The sequence below is a fragment of the Fusarium pseudograminearum genome, chromosome 4 (assembly GCF_000303195.2).
Source record: "Fusarium pseudograminearum CS3096 chromosome 4, whole genome shotgun sequence".
In the NCBI taxonomy this organism is placed as follows: domain Eukaryota; kingdom Fungi; phylum Ascomycota; class Sordariomycetes; order Hypocreales; family Nectriaceae; genus Fusarium; species Fusarium pseudograminearum.
This window is the reverse complement of record NC_031954.1, coordinates 5,361,464-5,385,849: the sequence shown is the minus strand read 5'-3', so window position 1 is coordinate 5,385,849 and position 24,386 is coordinate 5,361,464. Positions and strand designations below refer to the sequence as shown.

General features: G+C 49.4%; 7 protein-coding genes across 7 annotated transcripts, besides 1 other annotated feature; 3 read left to right on the top strand and 4 right to left on the bottom strand.

Annotated features, from left to right (window-relative positions):
* Positions 1-70: 70 nt before the first annotated feature.
* FPSE_00851 (uncharacterized protein) lies at positions 71-1,007 on the bottom strand (the record flags this gene model as incomplete). The annotated part of the gene is made up of 2 exons (XM_009253971.1): positions 71-735; positions 788-1,007. The coding sequence occupies 2 exons, from the start codon at positions 1,005-1,007 to the stop codon at positions 71-73; spliced, it is 885 nt and encodes a 294-aa protein (XP_009252246.1).
* Positions 213-259: a repeat region.
* A 497-nt stretch (positions 1,008-1,504) lies between the features above and the next one.
* Positions 1,505-4,479, top strand: FPSE_00850 (uncharacterized protein; the record flags this gene model as incomplete). The annotated part of the gene is made up of 2 exons (XM_009253970.1): positions 1,505-1,634; positions 1,688-4,479. 2 exons carry the CDS (start codon positions 1,505-1,507, stop codon positions 4,477-4,479), a joined length of 2,922 nt encoding a protein of 973 aa, XP_009252245.1.
* Positions 4,480-4,707: 228 nt separating this feature from the next.
* FPSE_00849 (uncharacterized protein) lies at positions 4,708-5,938 on the top strand (the record flags this gene model as incomplete). The annotated part of the gene is made up of 3 exons (XM_009253969.1): positions 4,708-4,795; positions 4,848-4,954; positions 5,006-5,938. The coding sequence occupies 3 exons, from the start codon at positions 4,708-4,710 to the stop codon at positions 5,936-5,938; spliced, it is 1,128 nt and encodes a 375-aa protein (XP_009252244.1).
* Positions 5,939-6,292: 354 nt separating this feature from the next.
* FPSE_00848 (uncharacterized protein) lies at positions 6,293-6,581 on the bottom strand (the record flags this gene model as incomplete). Its single annotated transcript, XM_009253968.1, has 2 exons — positions 6,293-6,480; positions 6,539-6,581. 2 exons carry the CDS (start codon positions 6,579-6,581, stop codon positions 6,293-6,295), a joined length of 231 nt encoding a protein of 76 aa, XP_009252243.1.
* Positions 6,582-7,799: 1,218 nt separating this feature from the next.
* On the top strand, positions 7,800-11,348 carry FPSE_00847 (uncharacterized protein; the record flags this gene model as incomplete). The annotated part of the gene is made up of 3 exons (XM_009253967.1): positions 7,800-7,869; positions 7,929-7,999; positions 8,058-11,348. The coding sequence occupies 3 exons, from the start codon at positions 7,800-7,802 to the stop codon at positions 11,346-11,348; spliced, it is 3,432 nt and encodes a 1,143-aa protein (XP_009252242.1).
* Positions 11,349-12,024: 676 nt separating this feature from the next.
* FPSE_00846 (uncharacterized protein) lies at positions 12,025-13,432 on the bottom strand (the record flags this gene model as incomplete). The annotated part of the gene is made up of 5 exons (XM_009253966.1): positions 12,025-12,543; positions 12,593-12,894; positions 12,953-13,114; positions 13,182-13,214; positions 13,375-13,432. 5 exons carry the CDS (start codon positions 13,430-13,432, stop codon positions 12,025-12,027), a joined length of 1,074 nt encoding a protein of 357 aa, XP_009252241.1.
* A 2,337-nt stretch (positions 13,433-15,769) lies between these two features.
* Positions 15,770-19,010, bottom strand: FPSE_00845 (uncharacterized protein; the record flags this gene model as incomplete). The annotated part of the gene is made up of 3 exons (XM_009253965.1): positions 15,770-17,738; positions 17,804-18,426; positions 18,489-19,010. 3 exons carry the CDS (start codon positions 19,008-19,010, stop codon positions 15,770-15,772), a joined length of 3,114 nt encoding a protein of 1,037 aa, XP_009252240.1.
* Positions 19,011-24,386: the final 5,376 nt, after the last annotated feature.

Genomic DNA, 24,386 nt, shown 5'->3' with positions numbered 1-24,386 from the left:
TGTTTCCCATGTGAAGGGTATCTGGAACATTCTAATCGTTCCTCTATCATATGCCAGCCGGCGGTGCCTTTCAACGTCTCCTTTTTGGTCTCGCCTTTGCTTTCGTAGTCGCAGCCTTTTGGCCCTTTTTGGCGCCACGAGTCGACTTGGACACTTGTGTTCCGCTCTCTTCGGCACTTTCCTCTTCACCATTAGAAGATGAACCGTCACTTTCCTCCTCCTCCTCTTCGTCTTCAGAGTCATCATCTTCCTCCTCCTCTGTAGTCTCGGCCTTTTCTTGCTTTTCGGTCTTGGCGGGTGTGGCCTTCTTCTTCTGCCGTGAGGAACCTCGCTTCGACTTGGGCGCCGGTGACGGGGCGTCCGTACCTTCCTCAGTATCCTCAACTGACGCGCCTCGAGTCTTGGTCTCGCCTCTCTTGCGTTTCTTGGCCGGGGACGGCGGCGGCGGCGATAGGTCTAGCTGTGCAGGTGATGTCGGTGCTTCGCTAGGATCAGCTTGGGCGCGCTCCATCATCGCGTCGAAAAACTGGTCTCTCGGTAGGGAGAACTCGTTGTATCTATCTTCAGTTTCGTCTTCGTCAAAGTTCTCTCGTTCATCAATGACCTCGATATTGTAGTATGTCTTGAGCTTCTGCCATATGTAAGGAATGCGCGTGTGCTGGTATAAATCTGGATCGAAGCCGTGGTTCCGCAAGTGTTCCGAAATCGCTATCATTCGAAAGTGCCTGTGCATACCTACATAGCACTGCTCAGTAACAGCAAAATCACAAAGAAGCTATTCACTGACCGGCTGGCTTCCAACGAATGACACCCTTGAATAATGATGCCACCTGGTCGTCCGTCCAAAGGTCATTGTAGTTATTGTCTGGTTCTTGTTCCCGTATCTCGCTAGAGGCATCTTGATCGCCGGTCTGGGGAGTATCGACATCCATCGCATCATCATCTCGCGCCGGAGTTGGTGTTGCAGCGGTTTGGGTGCTAGCCCGCGCACGCTTTCTGGGAGCCATTGCGGATGCGCTGTTGAACGGAGGAATCTAAGGATGCGATTCGTAGAACATAATCTATTTATGATAACTGATGGTGGGGGAACAGTATTCGTTGTTTTCTGAGAAGTATTAATGTTGTTGGTTTAAGCAAACAAAATTGAAATGATTCAAAGTTTGGCTGATCGTCCAATTCGATAGGTACGGCGTTGACGTGGTAGGCCCCTGTACACCTGGGCAGGCAAGCACTATGGATGAAATCATACCTTTGGGCCAGAGCTTTGTTCAGCGGATGATTTTTTTCGTCCCCCGGCGCACAAGGCCTTGAAACGCGACCTACCAACCTTCTTGGAGCCTAGGTACTCCCTTGAGCGCGTCACGGAGGGGCAGAACCACAAGCTCGCGTTAATTGACTTTCATTCATGCGCAATGAGCAATCTCCCGCTCAACATTGAAGCAGAGACATGTCGCCTACCACGACAATATCAAATCTCGAATGCGTTTGATCGAGGATAAGGAAAATGGATAAATACCAAGAAGACCCCGCAGCTGTGTTCGCTATCCCAGACTTCTGGAAATCATCAAAATGGTTGCATGACTTGGATGGCAGTGCCAATACACCAGATCCGTTCTTTTCTTCCGGCCTCAGAGGTACTTTAGACGTAGATGTTGCGCTGGACTTGTGCTAACTCAAGAGCACTCAGATGACATAGATTCAGACCTTGTACAGCTTGACCAAGTCTCTGTCGAAAAGGACGGCTTCTTCAAGTTACCCACACAATTTGGGCTTCAGTCTGAGCTAAATCCAGAAACCGACGTCGCCACCAGCAACGACGGCCTAGTAGCTTCAGAGAGCGTGCATAGCCTAGAGCCTGAGGAGGATATCTGGGCAAATACAGATGAGCCAGTCGAGAATCCACCCGAGCACAAGACTTGGGATGGTTTCATCGCAGGCACACCAGCAGGAAGACAGCCGCTGATGGCCAGCGAAGCCGGATCAACCGTCTATGATACTTATTTGAGCTGGTCCATCGACCCTCTCGATCTCAAAAGCTCAAAAGTCCCTGTTGTTGACATCAAAGCCTACCTATCCTCCTTGCTTGCCCTGGCCCTTGGTCAGGAGTCAATCTTCTTCACAAAACTGGAGGGAGGTCGCTCCTTTAAATCAGCGATCCCCAGTATGAGAGTCACAGGCTATTCTAAGGATGTGCTTCGTGGGTTGGAAAAGCAATGTCACAGATGTGGTTCAATGTTTTTTGAACTGCGCTCCTTCGTCGATTCCACCTATGCAAGACGTACTTCAAGGTGTGGTGTTGCTTTAGCTGGTGCCATCGATCAAATTCTCAAAGACGTCCAGCGATATGTAGCTCTCCATGGACAGACGCCCCGCTCTCTTTTGGAGCTTCAGTCAACCGTCAAAGGGCTCCTAGCCATCCTTGTCCCTTTTCAAAGGCTTACTTCCAAGTTCCGCAAAGGCTACTCGGATGAACATGTCCTGTCTTTTGTGTTTCATGAGGCCTACTCAGTCGATTATGGCGAGGAACAATTACGTGGTATCATGCGCGAAGTTTTGCAGCGAGTCTCCTCCCCTTGGATTGAGTTTCTGGAAGAATGGATCGGAACAAGGCAAGAGGAAGGTATCCCATTAACAAAGGCCAATGTGGGGGCTAGCAAGGGTTTTATCAAAGTCGACACGGAGAAATACACAGACGACTTTGGGCATGAATGCGAAGATATCGACTTTCGATTAGATGACAGTAAGATGCCTCACTTCATGCCCTTTGATATTGCCAGATCCATCTTCGAGACGGGAAAGAATCTGCGGTTCATTAGAGAGTGTCACCCAGAGCATCCTTTGGCGTCTGCCCACATCATCAATGCGACTAAACCACCAAAGGTCGGATGGCTTTATGATTGGGATGCTATTGAAGATCTTGAGAAGCGGGTCACCAAATATCATGACGATCTCTTGCGGGCAATTCGCGACTGCTCATCTCATCAACAAGTGTTGATGTCAGAAGGACCTAAACATGCTGTCAAACCTGATGGCACGATCGCGTTCGTGGATGAGGATGAGGATGAGGATGAGGATGAGGATGGCGGACCAGAAAATCGACTGCTAGGCGCTCTCATGGCGCGCATGGATGAACCCTTGCCTGATGTTGTGAGCAAAGAGGACACTCTGAGCCAAATCCTTCGTGAACGACTGGTACAATCCGTTACCAGAAAGTCAAAGCCACCTACCAGTGGTTTTGACTTCACACCTCACCCGTCGCTTCTTCCTGTACTTTCATTCGGAGGCATTGCTTCAGCTCAATCAGAGATTGTCAACCAGGAGAGTTTACGGCTGCTGTTTAACAACCATGACTTGCGTGGCCACCTAAAGATGCATCGCGACTTTCAACTTCTTGGTAGCGGCATGTTCATCAGCCGTTTGTCTCACGCTTTATTCGACCCCGACTTGGAAACAGCTGAACGGCAAATGGGGGTCGCAAGGCAAGGAGGTGTCATGGGACTTCGTCTGGGGGGTCGAGACACTTGGCCACCCGCGAGCTCGGAGCTGCGGCTTGCTCTAATGGGAGTCCTGGCCGAAAGCTTTGATTCAGACAATGAGTTTGCTACGAACAAGCTGGTCAGTATCTCTAGGGATGCATCTGAGTTGCCGGGAGACATGAGTTTTGCTGTGCGAGACTTGGCTCAGGAAGAGATTGACAAGTGCATGAATCCAGACTCGTTAGAAGCTTTGGACTTTCTGCGCCTGTCATACAAACCACCAACCGCGTTGTCGAGTATCATCACACCAGTTATCTTGACACAATACGATCGAATCTTCAAGCTCTTATTGAGGATCATGCGGATGGTCTATGTAGTCAATCAATTGTTTCGGGACGTCAATGCTAGAACTAGTCTTTGGGCCGACCCCGAGGACATTTCATTCCGATTCACACGCGAGGCACATCACTTCGTTTCTGGAATCACTTCCTTCTTCATGGACGCTGGAGTCGCTATTCCGTGGCAAGCATTTGAGGCCAAACTTGACAAAATCCAAGCCGACCTAAAAGATCCCTTGAACACCAAGAGCAGTCCTGACAAAGTCGAAAGTCCCGATAGACTGCGTGAGTTTCATTCAAGAGTTTTGGACCGCATCATGCTTTCTCTATTCCTTCGAAAACGTCAGCAGCCCGTGCTGAATCTGCTTGAGGAGATCTTCTCTGCAGTTTTGGAGTATGCAAAATTCTCGCGAATGAAGGCTATAGAGAAGAACCAGGCACCAGACGAGGGAGAGACGCAAGAGATGCATCGTCTGTATAGAAAGTTCAAAACGAAGGTGCAAATTTTCATCACTGTTTGCCGAGCTTTGACAGAAAAGAGTCGATCCACGAGCAACAAGGTATCGGATGATCTGGGATTAAAGCAGGAGGGTATTGGCGAGGACCATATGGTTGCACAACTTTTGATGAAGTTGGACATGAGTGACTATTATACTAAGCACTAGAATTCCACATACAATATCAAGTATTGCGATAAAGAAATAAAGAAATTCTATACAAGATGTTTCATCTGTGATCACTTAGATCCGGGATGCTGGTGGTTTACTTACCTACAGTGACATGTACCCCCCACCAAGCACCAAGCCTGGGACGTGCCCCTCCAACCCCACGCGTCCCATTGGATCCATGTGCTCTTCTACTTTAGAGATCGTAAACAATCATCATAGCAAAAAATGTCCCGACAAAGTGTAGCGGCGCGTAACTTGTCTTTGACAGAAGAACTTGAGAGACTTGAACAGTCAATCACTCTCACTCTCCAAGGTATATCTGCCTCCTTTTCTTTTCTCCAAGCTTCGCTGACAAGCTCATCCAGAAATCGATCATAACTTCAGCAAGTCGCATCGTATCGTGACAACAAGCATTCTACCTCTAGTAGAGAAGTATGGCGACCATTCCCGTGCTGTCTGGGAAGCTTCCAAAGTAAATTTCGGTTTTTTTCTAATTGGGAGACACTAAGCTGACACAGTACAGTTCTGGAAACAATTCTTTGAGGCCTCGGCCAACGTATCCCTCTCCGGCTATGAGGAACTTGCCAACGATGACGAAAGCGAAAGTGTGGAAGAGAGCACGGCTATGAGAGAAGATATATCTGAAGATTACACAGCTCATCATAACGAAGATGTCACGACTGCTACGGGTGCTGAACAATCTACTTTCCAAGCAGAGGATTCCATGCTTGACGACGCAGAGCTCTCAGGGAGCACACCTCGACCTGGAAAGACAAAGACCCGATTCTCCGACATGGAATCGCCTTACGAAGTTATGAAGCGCGAAATGGAGGACGAAGATGATGGCCACGATAATACCACGGTCCTAGACGGCAACGAGGACTCGACAATCCTGTTCGCCCAACACACCGCCAGACTCCCCGACATGTCGATGACGCCGCAAGGCCAGCGCGACCACACAATGACCGGCGAGCAATCTGTACAGCCTCAGAAAGATCCTCTACTGCACCGAATTCTTGACAAGAACTACCGTATCCAGGCCACACCTCACAAGCCTGCGTTGAGAACCTCGCCGCTCAAGAGTGCTCAATCAAAGAGCGCCAAGAAGAATGTACCAACCTGGAACGATTCGCCGGGCTCTTCGCCCGAGATGGCAGTGCCAACTCTGCGCAGTGAGGCCTTCATGTCACCTTATAAGAGCAATGCTCGACAACGTCTTGCGGCTGCAACACAAGGTCCTCGAACGCCAGGTGTTAGTGTGCAGACACCGGCAACAGCACGCAAGACACGAGATGTTTTCGCTGCTAATGATAGCGCCAAGGGCAAAGACAGATATGAACTCAGTTGGGACAGTGACGACGACGATGAGGACATTGATTTGTACGCTGGCATGAGTCCGCCCAAGACAATCCAATTTGCCCTCCCTCCCTCAAAGCTTTTGCAAACACCAGGCTAGTTCTCCTAACATAAACATGATTTTATATGCTAACGCACACCCATAGCCCGCGAAGCAAGTCAAAGAATTGTTGGCGATATTCTCATAGACGCGGGCGCTGATCCGAACTCGTCTGAATACAGCCCTTCGATGGTAAAGATGAACGAGGATATCCTGGACGATAGCTTCTAGTACAAAGAGCGAATACCGCTGTTTATTTAACGAGTGTAATGGCTGGCCCCATATATAACCCAGTGGCCCATAGCCCAAAGATACCCTTCATTTTCCATTAATATTTATGCCCACGCCCAAATCCGTTTGTTTTAATCTACTATCTGAATCAGTGTCGTCCAGCAAGCATTCAGTGTAGCCCGTCTACATACTGAATCGGATTTGTGACTTGAGAGCTTGCTCCTGGAGCTTTTTAATATCGATTTCTGCTCCGCCCTTTTGCTTCTTTTCTTCCTTCTTGACAAGTGGTGTGGAAGAAGAAACAGTGGCAATGGAGGCAGTTTCAGGGTCCGCAGTCTTGGAGCTGCTGTACTTGGCAGCATTCACCTGGACTACAACGGCTGTTAGCAAGGTATCTGAGTGCTGAAAACCATTACATATTATACTTACAGTTGGAACTGGCGAAATTGTTGTTTCCGGCGTTGTCAGACATGTTGATAGGGCTGAGTGAGTTTGGGCGTTTTTTTTTTATTGGCTGTGCCTTGAACAAGGTTGCTAATAAAGATATGAAGCTTAATGCTTGTTGTGCTTGTTGGTTTAGAGCTGTTTGTTGCGTTTGTCTGCCTGAGAATGCAGAACACAAGGCGTCGTTCTCGGACGTTTTATACATAGCTACTGTTTGGGATGCCATTATCACTTACAGGAATTGTTACCGGCTACTCGCAGGCAAGCAAGAAGCACCACAGTCTTGCGTATGCCTCAGTCATTGCTGGCGTGACTCATGACGAAAGCCACTATACCCTTTACTAGGGCTGACGAACGAACAAAGTGATAGTCTCAAGTCGTAGATGAGGTAGGCAGAGTAGACTACGTATTAGGGCTGACGAAGAGCAGAGTAGAGGTGCGCCGGGATAATACAATCATGCATAAGAGCATGCCGGATACTACCCTCCTTTCCATTAGAACGCGTTGACATGCAAGCGCCTGGTGGTGCTTTAGGAAATTACGGGGAATTAGAGTACAGCTTGTATTCGTCAGGACGAGGTGCAGCGTATGTAAGAAAAATATTTTTACTGTCCCATGCTAATATATGCCATTGGTTGTTCAGATTAACATCATGGAAATCTATTCAGGTTCGTTACACGGGACGTTTTTGGAACTCGTAACTTTGGAATAGGAGTCGAAAAAGATTGCACCTATTCCAATTCCACGACACTCTTGCTGCGTACACCTTCAGTTTCCCACACCATCTAGTAACAGCCAGGTAGATCTGCGCGTTTTCATTACGCTTCATGGGGCATCATATAGCCGCGTAATGATGTGGTTTGCTGCAGTCGGGTGAAGAATTAGTCGTTAAAGGTCTGCTTAACCTTGTAATTTGAGTCATAGAGGAGAGCGGTCAGGTACCAGAGCATGCGTCACTGTTAAATATGTAGCCACGCGTTTTTGCTGCAGGGCAAGACAGCCGAGATCTATGCTCAAACGGGCAGTTATTTAGACATCTTGGAGTTGAGCAACATTGCAAGATAGCCACTGTGGCGCCCTGTGGCTGTCCGTCTCCACCTGTTCTGTGGATCTTATCGATAAGAAGCCACTAGTAGCGCGACTGCTTATCGGACAAATTTTCTAATTTTTTGGAAGTCGAGGCGAGACAGGTCGTGCTAGTTTAGTTGATGGTTCTTTGAAGTTGGCGAAGACGCAGCACGCAAACATGGAGGACCAAGTGCACAAGCCGCATCGCAAGTCCAAGGACAGAAAGGAAAAGAAACAGCATACGGGAGGTAAGTTATTGCTGTCTGTGCATCTTGATTGCGACAGGCGCATGCTAACCATCCAACAGAGCGCAATCCAAAGGCCTTTTCCTTTGCTAACCCAGGCAAGCTTCAGAGACAAGCAGCAAGATCGCAAGATGTAGGGCTCTCCTCTACCCACTACCTCGCTACCCTACAATTCTAATCATCGTCTACAGATCAAAGAGAAGCGTCTTCATGTCCCGCTCGTCGACCGATTGCCCGATGAGGCCCCGCCTCGCCTTGTCACCATCGTTGGCCCCCCCGGTGTAGGAAAGACGACATTGATGAAGTCTCTCATTCGAAGATATGCCAAGGAAACGATTTCAGACCCTCAGGGTCCCGTCACGGTCGTTACGTCCAAGAAGCAGCGTCTGACCTTTGTCGAGTGCCCCAATGAGCTCGAAGCTATGGTCGATATCGCAAAGGTTGCCGACATTGTTCTCCTGATGATTGATGGGAACTTTGGATTCGAGATGGAGACCATGGAGTTCCTCAACACTCTCGCCGCCACTGGTATGCCTGGTAACGTCTTTGGCATCCTGACCCATCTCGATCTCTTCCGCAAGCCGCAGGCACTCAAGGACGCCAAGAAGAGACTCAAGAGACGACTTTGGACAGAGTTGTACCAGGGTGCCCATCTCTTCTATCTCTCTGGTGTCATGAACGGCCGGTACCCTGACCGAGAAATCCACAACCTGTCGCGTTTCCTCTCCGTCATGAAGAATCCTCGCCCTCTCATCTGGCGCAACTCCCACCCCTACTCCATCATCGACAGCTTCCGAGACATCACACATCCTACCAAGATCGAAGAAGACCCCAACTGCGACCGATCAATTGTGCTATCCGGTTATCTACGAGGTACGAATTTTGCTTCACAAGACCAACGAGTCCATATTCCTGGTCTAGGAGATTTCACCGTGTCCAATATGGAAGTGATGCCGGATCCTTGTCCAACACCAAACATGGAAACGGCAATGGCCAAAATCACAGGAAAGACTGGTCGAAGGCGACTTGATGAGAAGGAGAAGAAGCTCCATGCGCCCATGTCAGATCGTAGCGGCCTGAAGATCGATGGTGACGCTATCTGGATTACCAGCGACAAAGGTTTCAGCTTCGACAGAGAAGAGGACGAGGCTGACAGGGGCGAGGGAGAAGAGATGATCGTTGGTCTCCAAGCTGAGCGAAAGCTTCTCGGTCAGATGGAGGGTGGTGTGCAACTTTTCAAGGGCGGCGAGAAGGTCGAAGCAGTCCCTGAAGAGGAGGATACAGGAAGAAAAACACATCGAAAGGCTAGGTTCGCGCAGCAAGAAGAAGGAGACGAGCAAAATGATGAGGATGATGAGGATCTCGCGAGCGGCGAAGACGACGTCGACTCAGATGCTGAGGTCGAATTTAATGAGGGCAAACTGGGCAAGATGTTCCGCAAGGATGCTGACAAAGACCTTGACGAGGACGATCTTGCTTTTGCTGACAGTGATTCCGATCTTGGTTCGATGTCTGGGGATGAAGAGGTGGAAGACGATGAGGAATATGATTCCGACGAGGAAGCAGCAGCATTGAGATGGAAGGACAACTTGAACGGCACTGCAATGAAGCTTCACGGCAAGAGACGATCATATCACACAAGCGATCTTGCAAGGTTTATGTACGACGAATCGCTGAGCCCTGAGGATGCCTTGAAACGATGGAAAGGCGATGACGATGAGTCCGATGAGGAGAACATCGAAGATGATGAGGAGGACGACTTCTTCAAAAAGTCCAAGCAAGAGCAGGAAGACTCTGTGGAGGATAGGGCGATACCTGCCTATGACTACGAGGATCTAGCTGCAAAGTGGGCATCAGAGAAGAATGTCGAAGCTTTACGGCGAAAGTTCACATCAACAGCTCTTGCTGCTGGCGACGACAAGGACGGTGAAGGGGATGGTAGTGATTTTGAGGGCTTAGATGACGAGGATGATGAGGGCGATGGTGAATTCGAGGATCTTGAAGCCGAAGGCCAAGAACAGCCGGCGCAGCCCGCACAACCAACGCCCGAAGACATCGAGGCCGAGCGAGAAAAGAACGCCAAGCGAAAGGAGGAGCTTAAGATGAGATTCGAAGAGGAAGATCGTGAGGGTTTCCTGAACGACAAGGCCAACGCCCGACGAGACGGTGGTGACATCCAAGAGTTTGGTGAGGATGATTGGTATGAAGCGCAAAAGGCCATGATTCAGAAGCAGCTCGATATCAACAAGGAGGAGTTTGAGAACCTTGACGAGCGACAGCGCTCTGTTGTCGAAGGCTACCGCGCCGGCAAATACGCTAAGATCGTCCTTGAGGGTGTTCCCGCCGAGTTCGTCAAGCTCTTTGATTCTCGCCGTCCCATCGTTGTTGGTGGTCTCTCTGCTACTGAAGACCGCTTCGGCTATCTCCAGGTTCGCATTAAGCGTCACAGATGGCACAAGCGTATCCTGAAGACGAACGACCCCCTTATCTTCTCTCTTGGCTGGCGTCGTTTCCAGACCATGCCCATTTACAGCACTACCGACTCGCGGACGCGTAACCGCATGCTCAAGTACACACCCGAGCACATGCACTGCTTCGCTACCATCTACGGTCCGTTGATTGCGCCAAACACAGGTTTCGTCTGCTTCAACTCCATGTCGGGTTCAATGCCTGGCTTCCGTATTGCTGCTACTGGCACAATCCTGAGCGTCGACGAATCCACCGAGATTGTCAAGAAGCTCAAGCTCACTGGTACACCTGCCAAGATCTACAAGAACACCGCTTTCATCAAGGACATGTTTAACACATCTCTTGAGATTGCCAAGTTCGAAGGCGCTTCCATCAAGACAGTTTCGGGTATTCGTGGTCAGATCAAGCGTGCCCTATCTAAGCCAGAGGGCCAGTTCCGTGCCACATTCGAAGACAAGATCCTCCTCAGTGACATCGTCTTCCTGCGAGCCTGGTACCCCATCAAGCCTCACCGCTTTTATAACCCCGTCACCAATCTGATCGGCTGGCAACCCATGCGCCTCACAGGCGAGGTCCGTCGTGACCAGAACGTTCCCACTCCCCAGCCCAAGAACAGTCAGTACCGTCAAATCGAGCGTCAGACTCGTCACTTCAACCCCCTTCGGGTTCCTCGTGCCCTTGCTGCTGAGCTTCCTTTCAAGTCTCAGGTTATTGAGACTAAGAAACAGAAGAAGGAGACATACATGAAGAAGCGCGCTGTCGTCATGGCTCCTGGTTCTGAGGAGAAGAAGGCACGTGCTCTTATGCAACAGTTGCTCACTATTCGCAACGACGCCGCTGCAAAGCGTCGTGCTGCAAAGGACAAGAACCGTGCTGCCTTCCAAAAGAAGCTGGCTGAGAACGAAGAGAAGAAGGAGGCTCGCGAAAAGCGTGAGTCCAAGGACTTCTGGCGCAAGAATGGTCGCAAGCGTGCTGCCGCCGAGGACGGAGGTGGTGGCAAGCGCAGGAAGTAAAGAGAGAAACTTGTTCATCTTGGTTACCTACATGCTGCATAGGAGGACGATGTTAGAAAAGTGATAGATGTATACCTTGTTGGGTTGGCGTTTCGAGAATTAAAAAATCAATCATACTGCAATACATAAAGTACAAATAATTGCTTTGACACAGCACAATACTACTTGGAAATTTTGAGCTTCAATTTATCTTGGCGATGATTTCACATGTTTCATAAACCAGATGATAACAATGACAGTAAAATTGAAATAGTGCGTTGGCTTTGAGGTAGAGTACCAATGGCACCTCCTTTCAGCAAGCTGCACAGTAATGATCCTAAACACCTATCCTCGAGACACAAACGCACAAAAGCAAGCCACAGACCAAATGCTAGAATCCATCCACCGACGCATTAATCAAGGGTCTACCTTGAGACCCTCTTCAAGAAACGAGCATCTGTCCGGTCCATCCATATTTTAACCACCTTTCATCAACGTCAACTAGAGTCGTTTGTATTGTGCTGAGCAATGCTCCCAAAGAAAAACCGATTCACGCCCAGGTCCAATCTGAAAATCCTTTGCTCCCGATTTAAGGAAAGACGTGCGCCCCAAAATGCCGTAAAACACATTTATTGCCCAGGCAATCTATGCCCTTTCTCAGCTCAAGTTCATGTGGTAAGTGCACTACTTCCATCATTTAAGAAGCAAGCATGGGCTCCTTGGAGGGAACAACATTCTCCAGAGGAACCTCGGGGGCCGCAGTGCCAATAGCAGTGGGCTCATTAATCTCCTCTCTCAAAGCGGCGGGAGTGGGAATTTGGGGAGGGTTGGCAGACGCAATGGGCTCGTCGGTGGGAGGAGAGGGGAACTGAGGCTGCTTGGTAGGGAGAGCAGAGTTGGAGTTCTCAGGCATGTCGATCTTCTGACGAGAAGGAGTCTTGCCTTGGAGGAGATCCTGGACCTTGCCGCTGTAGTCGCCAACGTATTGCTTGCTGATGTTGGAAACTTGCTCCATCTGCTTAGAAGCAACGCTCTGGATCTGGGCGGTCTGGTTGTTGATGAGCTCGGAAGCGTGGTGGAGTTGCTCGTCGATGAGCTCCTGGTTGGAAGTGTAGATCAAAGGCACAACAAAGGCAACAGTGGTACCAATGAGGGTAAGACCCCAGACGGGAACGAGCTTTACAAGGTAGTAAGAGATGAAAGCAGCGACGAAAGCCTGCTGATTGTTAGTATCATGAAGTGCTTTGGTTGCGTTTGGAACTTACAGCAGCGGACGCAGCAACGTTCTCGGCAAAGATAATTCGCTGAGCCTCAATGACGAAAAAGTTGATGAGCTCATGAACGTCGCCAATAACGGCGTCCAAAGTCTCACGGGGAACTGTGTAGTATCGCCGAGGGCGAACCTGAGTAGCCAGGCCATTGTTGAGAATAACCTTGCCAAGAACCTCAGCGAGAATGGTCACACCAAGGACCATCCAGGATGTCTTGAGACCCCATCGGAGGACATCTAGGTATCGTGCAGCAAAGATGGCAGAGACGATAGTGGCGTAAGCGATAGCAGATGCGCCTATTGCGTCATTGACATCAGCACAAGCCAATTACTCATAGAATAAAAATATACTTACGAGGGTTGTTCCATGACAAGAGCTCGGAAAAGAATGAGTGGTAGTGAGTAAGAGGTTGGCCCGTAGCAGCGGGATTCGCAGGAGTGCGTCGAGAAGCGGCAAGGTTGGAGAGCTCTGTGGAAGCCTTCTTAGTGTGGCCATAGACATTTTGAGCAACGGGGCCTAGAAAAGAAAGAGCCAATATCAGTAACAGGCCAGATAACACGAAGGCTCTAGCAATTTTACACACCGTTGGCAACTGATTGGTACGCAGCAGCGGCGTCTGGAATCGAAGTCAGTTATCTAGTTCTAGCCGAAGCCATAGCGAGCGGCGCAGCGATGAGCCAAAAGCGCAACAGGACACTACATGATGTGGTTAGCATATCTGTCCGGATTGTCCGACCAAACGGTCAGCGATTTCGGAAGACCAAGACTCACCTCACTGGTCTTGGTGGTCTGAAGAAGAGAGTTGCCGTTGGCGGCAGGAGAAGAATCGGCCATTTTGAAGATCTGGTATGAAGATTTCGTACGTAAATGCGCTTGCGAGAGTACCGTCGGTGAGTTGCAAAGTCGAAAAACGGATGTGACTCGGGAGAAGGTGTTCTGTAGGAAGCGAAAAGCGGCGTGAGTACAGGTGGCCAGAGAAAATTTTGGAAAGCTGTTTAATGGCAGGCAAGAAAAAAAGGCGACAAGGGAACAGCTATCTCTCTCTACCTCACTCCGGTCCCCGTCTCTGGGCCTACGGATACAGCTCAAGGTAACTGCACCGTCCTCCTGGCCCGTCACTGTCTGACCAGCCGAAGAACTAAGGTAGGCCTAAGGGGCGGTCCAGTTGAGGGAGCGAGGTGAGTGGTCGTGTGAGAGAAATGGGCATGTCAAGCGAAACGAGTAGCCCCGTCGCTGGCAGAGACGGACGAGGCCCAGGATAGGCACGGATAGCATGTGAAACGTACCTGAAGAGTGCTATGCTACCTTGTGGGCGAGGTGATATAAGATTGGTAGATGAGGGTAGTATCTCGCCGGAAATGAAGAGATAAAAGGGCTGGAGGGGTTTTTGTTTGAAGTTGAAGATGATGGGGAGAGAGGGGAAGCAATGAATTAAGTTCACAGGAGAGGGAGAGGAAGGGAAAGAGAAATGACGTTTGTACAAGAAGGAGGCTTCTACTCTTTTTGGAGGGGCCAGACACTGGACGGGACACAGTGACGACAGTGACGCCTGCCACAAAATCAGGAAAAATCTAGACTGCCCGACTTACAGCTCCAATCCTGACTCCTCCAGCGCCTAAATTGGTGCACCCCACGTATTATTCGTACACTGTATTCCAAGCTACCAAGGTGCCGAGATTTGGTTTGATCCGGTTTACTATAGGTAATAAACAATTCTTTCTATTTTGTGTGGACCGCCTACCTAACATACCTAACAACGCTCATCGATTGTGCTTAGCAGGCCCTTTGTTCCCTGGGAGCAGAACAAAAGCTGGACGATGGAGCTTGGATCCAATTCATCCATGATGCCCGCCAGTGGAGCTCTCTAGCTCTAGGTCAGGATGACGCAGTGCTACGCAACGTCTAGACCTATAGGATACCTCTACCACACTCTCCACATAGCAAGAGCTGCAGGTACCGCCAAAGTCACCTAAGGCATATGTGCAAAAACAAAAAAAAAAGACTGAGAGCCCCCTTCAAGAAGCAAGGGTCGATCCCGTCATCAGGGCACTACAAAGACGACATTCCACATGTGCAGCATTGAAAGCTCTAGCTCTCTTTGTTTAGAATTCTATCTCATACAGCCGAGATGGAGCCTAGAACCAAGATTGTGGCAGACGACAGTTTACTGTTTCAAGCACAGCCTATTCTTACCCCGTTGACGGCATGGTCCGCAAAGCTGCATGAAGCCCAAAGGGTGCTGTAACTAAATGATGCTTGCTTTGACGTGATGATCTGGTCACTTCCATTGCATGTGAAAGTCGCACTAAAAAGGGGGGGTTCTTTATCTAGGCCGAAAAAAACGACCCGACCTTCAATGCTGACATGGATGGTCTTTCAGCGCTCTAGCCCAAAGAGCATAGGTCCTATCTTCTTATCAAACCACCATCATGTCGCATTCATGATCAAGAATAGCAACAATCTGTCCAAAATAAGGACGAGGCATACATCATGCACTTCACTTTTTACCAATACAGCGTCTTGCAGCTCCAATGGCTTTTACATAGTATGCAGTCCATACTATATGGACATGGCTTCGATATGATTTGTCCACCCCAAGTCTGACCATTACCTCAAGAGCCTATCAAAGCCCTTCTGCATCGTCATCTGTAGATACGTACCGGCCTGATTCCCGATTCGATCTCAGCTGTGATCAAACATTAGCGACAGCAGCCAAGCTTTGGCAATGAGAATAAAACAAAAGCTAGAAGAAAAAAGTAAGAATACAAAATGTATTTTTCATTACATAGACTTAGATATCTATCAATCCACGATTGTGCAGCATTCTCAGAAATCTACACAGAAGCTGCCAAATGAGCACACCTTTTGACACCAACTCCCGTGCTAAGTAGACAAACGCCCTAACATATGACGACAATGATAGTGCTCTTGGTGGCACGTATGAAAACAAGGAAGAAACACCATGAGGGGCAAAGGCACATCCAGCCCGGCACAAAACAGTAAAGTCTCAGAGCTTCTCGCCGTGGCGTCCCAACAAATACTCCACAGTTGCAACGACGCATGCTTGCTTCCCAAATATGTACAAAGAATCAACGACTTCCACATCGAGTCATTTTGTGTAACCCTTCCACGAATATGACCCAATGGTAACCCAATACCAAACGCCTTTCTTTACCTTCGCCAGCCCCAGAAACTTCCTCCTGATCCCGGGGACCCAGCATTTGCAGATGCGGGCTTCATTGCAACATCGTTCACGGCGGGAGCCCCATGACCAGTGAGTAATCCAAAGACTCCCCCAGGACCGGATTGCGACGCCGACGAACTATGGCCTGATACCGATCGGCTCAAACCATGTGATTTCCGTATCGACTCCAGCTTCTGCCGAGCTTCCTCAGCTTCTTGTTTGGCTACTGCCTCTGCCGTTTTGGCCTGTACCAGCTCAGCAAGCAATGACTCATGCTCACTCTGAGACGGCGCTGGACCTGTCGTGGTCACCGTTGGCACGCTTGTTTCATGACCTCGAGGTAAAGATGACAGTCGCTTGTTGAACTTGCTCGTGACTTCTGGTTCATGCTCGTACTGGTGCTGGTGCTGATGTCGAAAAGGATGGGGCTGCGGGGGTGTGGTCTTGCTGCGATTGAGCTTGAACTCTCGAAGGCCGCCTCCAGTCTTGCTGCTTCTGTCCACCTCGAATTCCTTAGTTGTCTCGTGCGCTGAGCTGGCTGACGATACTCTAGACTTCAACCCGTGTATCTGCTTTTCGAGTCTTTGCTTGTCCTGGTGAAGCGATCTAACATGTGCATGGCTCTCCCGCAATTGCTCCTTCACGCCCGACATCTCGTGGTTTAGATCCAAGATCTGACGTTTGTACTCTTGTGATTGCGAAAGGGCAGCAGTGAGCTGGTTCTTGGCGTGGTTTAACTCGTCCTGCAGTTGTGATTTTGAAACAAGCGACGATGACCGACGCTTGTCTTCATCGACCTGGAACCGCTGTTCGACATTTTTGAGTAAGCTCTCCAGATCTTCGGCCGGTTTGGGCCCTTCTTTTGGAGATTCGTCTTCACTGGACTCGACGGTTTCCTTGGGGCTTGGTGTTGTAGATTCGTCCTCTTCGTCATCTGGGCTATCCTCCTTGTCGGGCGATACGGTGACCTGCGGGCTACTCGATCGAGACGACGTCGAGTCTGCCTTCTGTCTCAATCCGTTCAGGAGGGACTGGACCGCTTTCTGATCCTCCTGTCGGTCTTCGCGTTCTCGCTGTAGCTGGTTCGATAGCAACGAGTGGTTGCGCTGTAGCTCGCTCAGAGCAGTCAAGAGATCTTCGATCTGACTATGCAGGTTTCGTTCGTCTGTGTTCTTGTGGATGGTTATTGTCTTGTTGCCGACTGGCGTGGAATCGCGTCTGTCTTCGGTGTTGGAAGAATCTCTAGACATGGTAGTAGCATCTGTCGAAGTCGAACTTGTTACGCTTGCTGAGCTGGCCTCCATTGAATTTAATGTTGACGCGAGGCTCTGCTTTGATGCAGTGCGTCGCAGTATACTTGAGGGTCGTGCGGGTGCGCTAGTACCAGGGCTAAGGTTTGAGGACTTGTTGTTTGATGAAGCCCATATGCGACCCAGGAAACGACTAGCTGCGTTGGTGATCTCGGACCCTCTTACAGGGTTGGTAGCTGCTGCTTTGGAGTCTCGATAGCTTTGTTCGAGCTGCTGCATATTTTCGGCGGTGACAGCACCTGACAACCCGACAAAGTCCTGGACAAATTCATCGGCGTTGTAATGGTAGCAATCCCAAAGGCCACGAGATAAAAGAAGCTGCATCACGTCTTCCATCTCGGTGCAAGCCAATAGGCGTGCCTCGTTCTTCCTCATTAGGGATAGCGCGACTCTCATCAATGTCTCTGAGGCGCCCTCGGCGAATATCACATCGTATATGCGAAACAACATCGGCAAGGGACAAGTCACGGCGAAAAAGCTGAGAAACCATTGAGAGACATAGGCAGGGTCGACTTGGAGTTCATCAAGATGATTCGACAGAACCGGGAGGCTTTGGCGTAGCAACTCCTTGAATTGGAAAATGCGTACGTGGAGACCTGAGAGATCAGGGAGGAAGCACGCCCTTAGGTCGTACTGCTCCATGAGGCTGAGATTGTTGTTAGCCGTTGCCACTGTGACCAAGAATAGGGAGGGAAATTGAGAGAGGCTTACCGAACCAAAACACAGAATGCCTGTTTGTCGGGCATATGCATCAGCAATGGGCCGACCAGAAAGGCCAGCCCCTGACAATAGCCAATCTTGGTGTCGTAGAGACTGAAGCATTTGAGAACGCGACCTAGCATACGTTGTCCGTCACCTTCTGGATCGCGGAACATGTCCACCCCTGGGAAACTTCTGCCCAAGTCTTTGCCGATTATGACTTCGTAAGGACTGGTCTCGCCGAGAAACCGATCAAACTGGTCTTCCAACATGGCATCCCGAGCTCCAGACATACTTTGCCAGACCACGCCACGCAGCGGCGGCGGGATACCTTTACGAATCTTATTTGAGAGAAGAGTCGGGAGCCGTGCAGCGGTCTGTTGGTAATCTTTGACGAGGGCAGCGTAGAACTCAAGGTCCGTCATGGGAGGTGGGGGTAGCATCGAGTATCGTAGAGCAGGCGGCGTTGGTCCTTGAACCATTTGACGAAGCTGTGCCATCGAAGGTGGGCGAGGTCTGCTGACTGCACTACGTTCAGCAGTTGCGCGATCGACGCCTTGGACTTTGACGCTTTTCGGGTTCGTAGCCAACTTTGCGTTCTCCTGTTCAAGCCGGGCCAATAACAACGCCGTGGACTATATATGTTAGCCTTTTTCTTTTTCTAATTGACAGGAAATTTGCAAGTGCCTGAACTCACGTTGTCTGTTTCTTCGTCCTTGGTTTGTTCGTCTTCCTTTCGTTCGAGCTTCTCCCAGTTCACCTCATCTTGGTCATCTGATGAGTTATCGTCATCTGCTAGCTCCTCTTGTAACGTCCGTGTTGTAAGGATCGGCGGCGGCATGTTTGCTATTGATATGCGCAGGGCTCCTGTATCGACGGTCTCTTCCTTGGTTAGAGTTTTTGACTCGTCTTCCAGACTCTTGTCCTTATCGTCCTCCAGCAGGCTAGGTTTGGGTGATAAAGGGGATACAGGAATCTCAACGAGGTCGTCGTCGACCGGGTCTTTTGTCGGTGTTGTCTGATCTGTATCGGTGACCGAGTTGGCTATGGGAGAATCGAGGACTATAGGATCCGGTTCAGAGAGACGGACGGTTACCAAAGAATCGTGAGCCATCTTGGGGGTCTCGGGAGCTGGGTCTCGTGCTATCATGGAGTCTCGTTCGGTAGACGCGGTTAAAGGGAGAGACTCATGGAGGCTCTCTCCAACTTGGGCGTCCATACCGGCCCGTCGAGTCGGCGGGGAGCTGTGGGTGAGTCTCTGAGACTGAAACGAAAGACACAATCCAGCGACAGTGGGCTGACAGGAATTGGTTGTGACAGCGACAGATAAGACTGGGGGTGTCTCCTCTCCTGTCCTGTCGCGCGTTGGGTCGAGTTTGTGTATATCGAAAACACGGCAGAGCGGTAGCGAGTTCGAAAAGCAAGTTTAGAGATCGAAGAAGGGACCAGCCTGTCGAGAAAGAAGCCTCAAGTGCACATCGAGGGGTGGTCCCAGAGGCTGAAACGGAGCTCCTGGGGGCAATTGTTGATTTTCGGATTTGGAATCCAGGTCAAACTTTAAGAACAAGCTAAATGTTTAGGTGAGATGGGGCAAGGGATGGAGTGTCGATGGAGAAGTCTAATGGATGAAGCATGCACAAAGCAAAACAAAAGACAAAGAGCGTCTCAACAATCGAGCGAGGTTGGTGGTGGAGATTTCAAGGTCAAGTTCCATGGGATCTGAATGGGATGGACATTGTTCTTCACCTACAATTCTCCCCGTCCTGGTAGGAAGTTGAAGTCAGCCAGGGGTAGCCCATCCAATCCATAATATGGGCCCTTGCAGGTGCAGCGCGCAGTAGTTGGTTCCATTAGCCTTTTAGGTAAGGTACCTGCTGTAGGTCCTTGTTCGGGCTGCTCTGAGAGGTCAGCTGCAAGGTGCCCTCCATGGACTGAACCGAAGACGGGTGCATTGACCTGACATGCAGGGTACAGCCATTCACGATGCTCAAACGTGAATCCACTCCATCTCGCTCATTGGCCAATGCTCTGTTTGGCGATCCGCTCCAGGGCTGGCCAAGCGCCTCTATTGGCCTCTCACTGGGCGCTGGGCGCTGGACGTGACAGTGATCCGGGGGGTTTAAGAGTGATAGACGGTGACCGCCATGTTGTGGATGGAAAGCATGAATGAGTTCCGTTCTTCCTAATCTCAGCTAACACGGACCCGACTGCGACTGCCTGGCTGCGAATGTAACTGCAACTACAACATGCGAGTAAAAAGTCTTTAAGGATGCGCCTGACTCACAATTGTCTCTGCCGATCTAAAACAGCAAGCCGCTCGCTGCACGCACACTTGTTTTTGGCGAATACCTGCCTGCACTATGATATTAATCGTTCATCTCGACTATATATTTTGTTGTCAAGGAGATGAAACTCCTGCAACATCTTCATACCCAACGCGAAGGAAATGGGCTGTTTGTCGACTCCAATGACATACATCCGCTCCATAACTGACTTGGCCAAAACACGGACCTTTGCAACTGATACTAACAACGTCAGTGCCTGCCCGGACGATGATTGAATCATACCTACCTACGGACATGCACGAACTGATGAGAGGCGTGTCGTCGGTTGTGGCTTTTCTTGTCATGCACGTTTCTGGGTGCCTTGCAGGCTTGCAGCCATCCCTGAGACCCTGACAGGAACAACCATCCAATAGATCGTGCCCTTCACTTACAGTGTGTAACTTTATGGCCGATCTGCCTCGCTAGTAACAGTCCGTTGTTATCTTTGGAATGTGTCGACATGCTCCAAAGTTGTTCTGGAGCTTTTTCTCCAGATCATCCACTGAGAACGTTACCTTTGGATCCAAGCTCCAAAGAGCATTGCAACGCAACGCCTCTTACCCGAACAATCGACTTGTGTCGAGATGCTAACTCGATGTAGATTCTTTTCCATTCGCGATCGATTTGGTTTCTTGTTGGGTGAATTACTTCGGGTAATAAGATGCCGTTTCTGCCAGAGATACTCGAAGCCATATAGATAGTGGCAAGTAATTTATTCGTGATATTATTATTTTGCGCATCGCTGTGTATTACGTAGGTAGTTTGTGATATTCATCGGCCACATTGTACTGTTCGTCATTCCTTCACATCATATCCTGACCATCCTCGAGCCTAGGAACTCCCGCAATGAGGGTATAGAAGGCTTCCCAGCGCTCCATCGTCATTCATTTGACCATCTGCCCACGGCAGCACTCGCCGAGCTCCTGTTGATATAACAGCGAAATGATTCATCGTGGTGGCGATGTTGCATATTCCTTTCATCAGACCTGTCATCCATTCGAGTCCCTTTAATATCTGGCACAGGAACCCGTATATGACATCGGATCCTGTACGCTCCCAAATCATTAGCCCACAAAGTGGCATCCAACAATAGCTGGTCAAAGCCCAAATCGAAATTACGAGAGGCAAAGTGCTGAAGAGCATCGAGGGCAAGTCCATAACAACATCGAGCAAAGGGTTCAAACAAATTGGCTTGGTGGCGGTCTGGTTCCGAAGATAGCGTATGAGAAGATTTCGAACCGGTCGAAATATGGAATGTGAAAAGATGTGGTGAACAATTATCTCCAAGAACTCTTCTTCTATTGGATAATCATGGTCGATAACGTTGCCCGGTTTGTCAACGACGTTGTGCGAAACTGGTTGCTGCTCGGATGCTGAGTCTAGCCCACAGGTCCATGTTGGTTGTGGTTTGACAGCAGGCACGGTCTTTTTGATCGTCGCAACTCCATATTGTTGGTCAGAATGTGCGTTTAGCCACAGCTGCACTCTTTTTTCTGTATCCATCTGATAGAGATGAGTCGGCGCTATTTGCTTCCGTCGTGTAGAGGCATTGCATTGGGAGGCACAGTTAACTTATCATCATTCGGAAAGATGAAGGCATTGAAGACTTATAAGCTCATGTGATAGGCATGGAGTCTTCATGGAGACTGACCACAGCAATTTATCCTATCATCTCCTGTCGAAAACGTATATATCTGCGACCTTTGACGAACGTCGGGCAGCCACGAGCTTCCCAAAGCGGAGCAAGATGTGTCTCGTGGGGAGACCTCATTGGCACAGACAACTTATCGCAGCCGGCCATTGCAGATGTCTTGACCAACTCACTTTGAATCCGGATTTGCAAAGCCACGTTGGTCGGCTTTCATTGTATTTTACGACAATAAAGTTGTTGTCTTGCCGTTGCATGCGGGGCGTATTGCGACTTCAGACGATATCCGAAAACTTGGGACTTCTCGAAACAGCGGAGCCATTGAAGTCGACGGATGCAACTCTCAGAGGTAGTTGATCCAGTGTATCGACAAGTGTCAAAGGAAACCGTTCCGGACGAAGGCTCTATTCAACTGTGCCTTTGGCCCAGGTTGTGTTTGACGTTGTTCATAACAACCAAGTACACTAAACCAGCGATTTAACTTTACCGCGTTAGTAATCAGCACGATATGGATCGCAAGACGTAGAGTTTGGATGCGTCTTGTGTCACTATACCAATACTTGCATCTTGCTTGGGAACAATGCATGTGTATGTTGCATTGAACGCTAAAATAGCAGTCCTTCGGTTATCGCACGCCTCTTTAGTCTATAAGTATTGTGTCATTTACAACTACTATCTAGATCCAAGGGAGAGATTCTGTGTTTAGTCAAAACATCAACCCTTCTGAATTGCAAGGCTATGTATAGCTGTCTTTAGCATTGAAGTGAGGCTTAAATCCGTTCATCTCCATTATGAGGCACCTGCATGGTGGTGAAACAATCAACTTTGCATCGTTTACTATAGGTTAAGACTGACAACGCAATCCAACGCTCAATTAGACAAGGGGATTACGAATTCAAGTTGACATCCTCCACCCTGTAATACTTGGTAAATACTCCGATCCGTTGGTAAACCACTGTTGCCTTATCAGGGCGTACTGTGCTCCTCCCTGAAACTGAAATTATCTGTACTACCTACTGCATAATGCTGATTGCAGCGGTGTGGCTTGATTACCGGATCATGTTCCAGACTACATCCCCAGAAGTCGTTAGAAGCACTTGGATCCGAAATAGGAGGACGGAATTGATCAGGTGAGAAGAAGAAGAAATCCATTTCTCGTATGAATACCGTCCCCGCACATATCTGTTACGGCGGTGAAGCAGTCGGGCGTGGGGGAATCGACATATAGGCCGTAGTGATACCACCCTATAGTGTTGCAAACTGCATGCAATCTGCTACCAACGCGCAAACTGACCTATCAGGCCCAAGTTAAGATTGGATCAAACAATGACTGATCTCATGAAGCGATGAACTCACGCATACATACATGACCGGGGTTGTTCTGCAGGTCAAATGGACCGGAAGATCATCCATGTTGCAAAGAAAGGTGATGGCCCGCAGCAGGAAGCATGATGAACATGGAGAACATTGGTTAGTGGCATAAAGGAGTTAGTCGAGATCTGCAGAACATCGAGACTGTTGAGCGATTAGCTTGTACTCGGGTGAGGGGATTGCGATAACACAGCGAAACTATCGCGAGGGGTTAATTGGCGGTTTCTGTCTGCCCCCCGGATTATGACCTGAAGGGGTCTAACTGAATTTGACTTTGCATCGAGATGGCTTTTATCATCTCCCATGATAGAATTGGAACTTGCAAATGCCGTTGAATTTCTTGTACCTGTGTTTGTAAAACGCAACGAGGCACAAAGCGACAGAGACAAACATTCCGTATTGCCGTCCGGATACATGCCGGTTTCTTCATGATCGATTGGACGAGATGACTGAATCGAGTCAAATGTCTGCTGATCATGGGATCGGTCTTTGTTGCAGAGGGAGTGGACCATGGGTTCCAGGTGAGACGTCTGGTCGGGTCTTTTCTGTTTAATTATTTACAGATGAATGAGTGGATCAACACACCAAAGATCAAGGTTGTTGCTTATTACGACGACATGCACAAGAAAAAAACACACACTACGCCATCATCAGCATCATAGTCAGTCACAGCATAGTTGGCTGTCAAAAACCTCGGCTACGATTGTGTCGGTGAGCTGGAGTGAGGTCAGATATTGGATCGACGTCAGCCAGCCATTTTACCTTGGACGGATGTCTTTGAACGTCTGTCTACCTTGACAGATCGTCTAGCCATAAGCAATGCTCATCCACCCATCCACCCACCCTGTGCTGTTAGCTGTGGGCTAACTTGACTTCAGTTGCCAAGCTGCGAGTCAGAACAGGCCATGTCCCACGATGCTGCAAGCCTTTCCCTTTCATCGCCAAAGTCGTCCACTGTCCCGCACATGGTGCAAATCCAAATTGACAGGGGATCATGGGCTAGGTAATTTGCTGATCCACCTCCCTATTTTCTTCAGTTGTGCCGTTAGTGTTAGATTTGCTTGTGATGAGGGGGGAATCTGTCGGTTTGGTATTCAGAGGCTGAAAGAGCAAGGATATGTCATCGCTACTGTCAGTGACAGAACACCTCAACACCACTGCGAGAAACAACAAACTTGAGGGCATCATATGAATATTTGTCTCCTGTCTTTGACCACTGCGAAACCTCCATCTCTCACATGGTCTTGCAGTC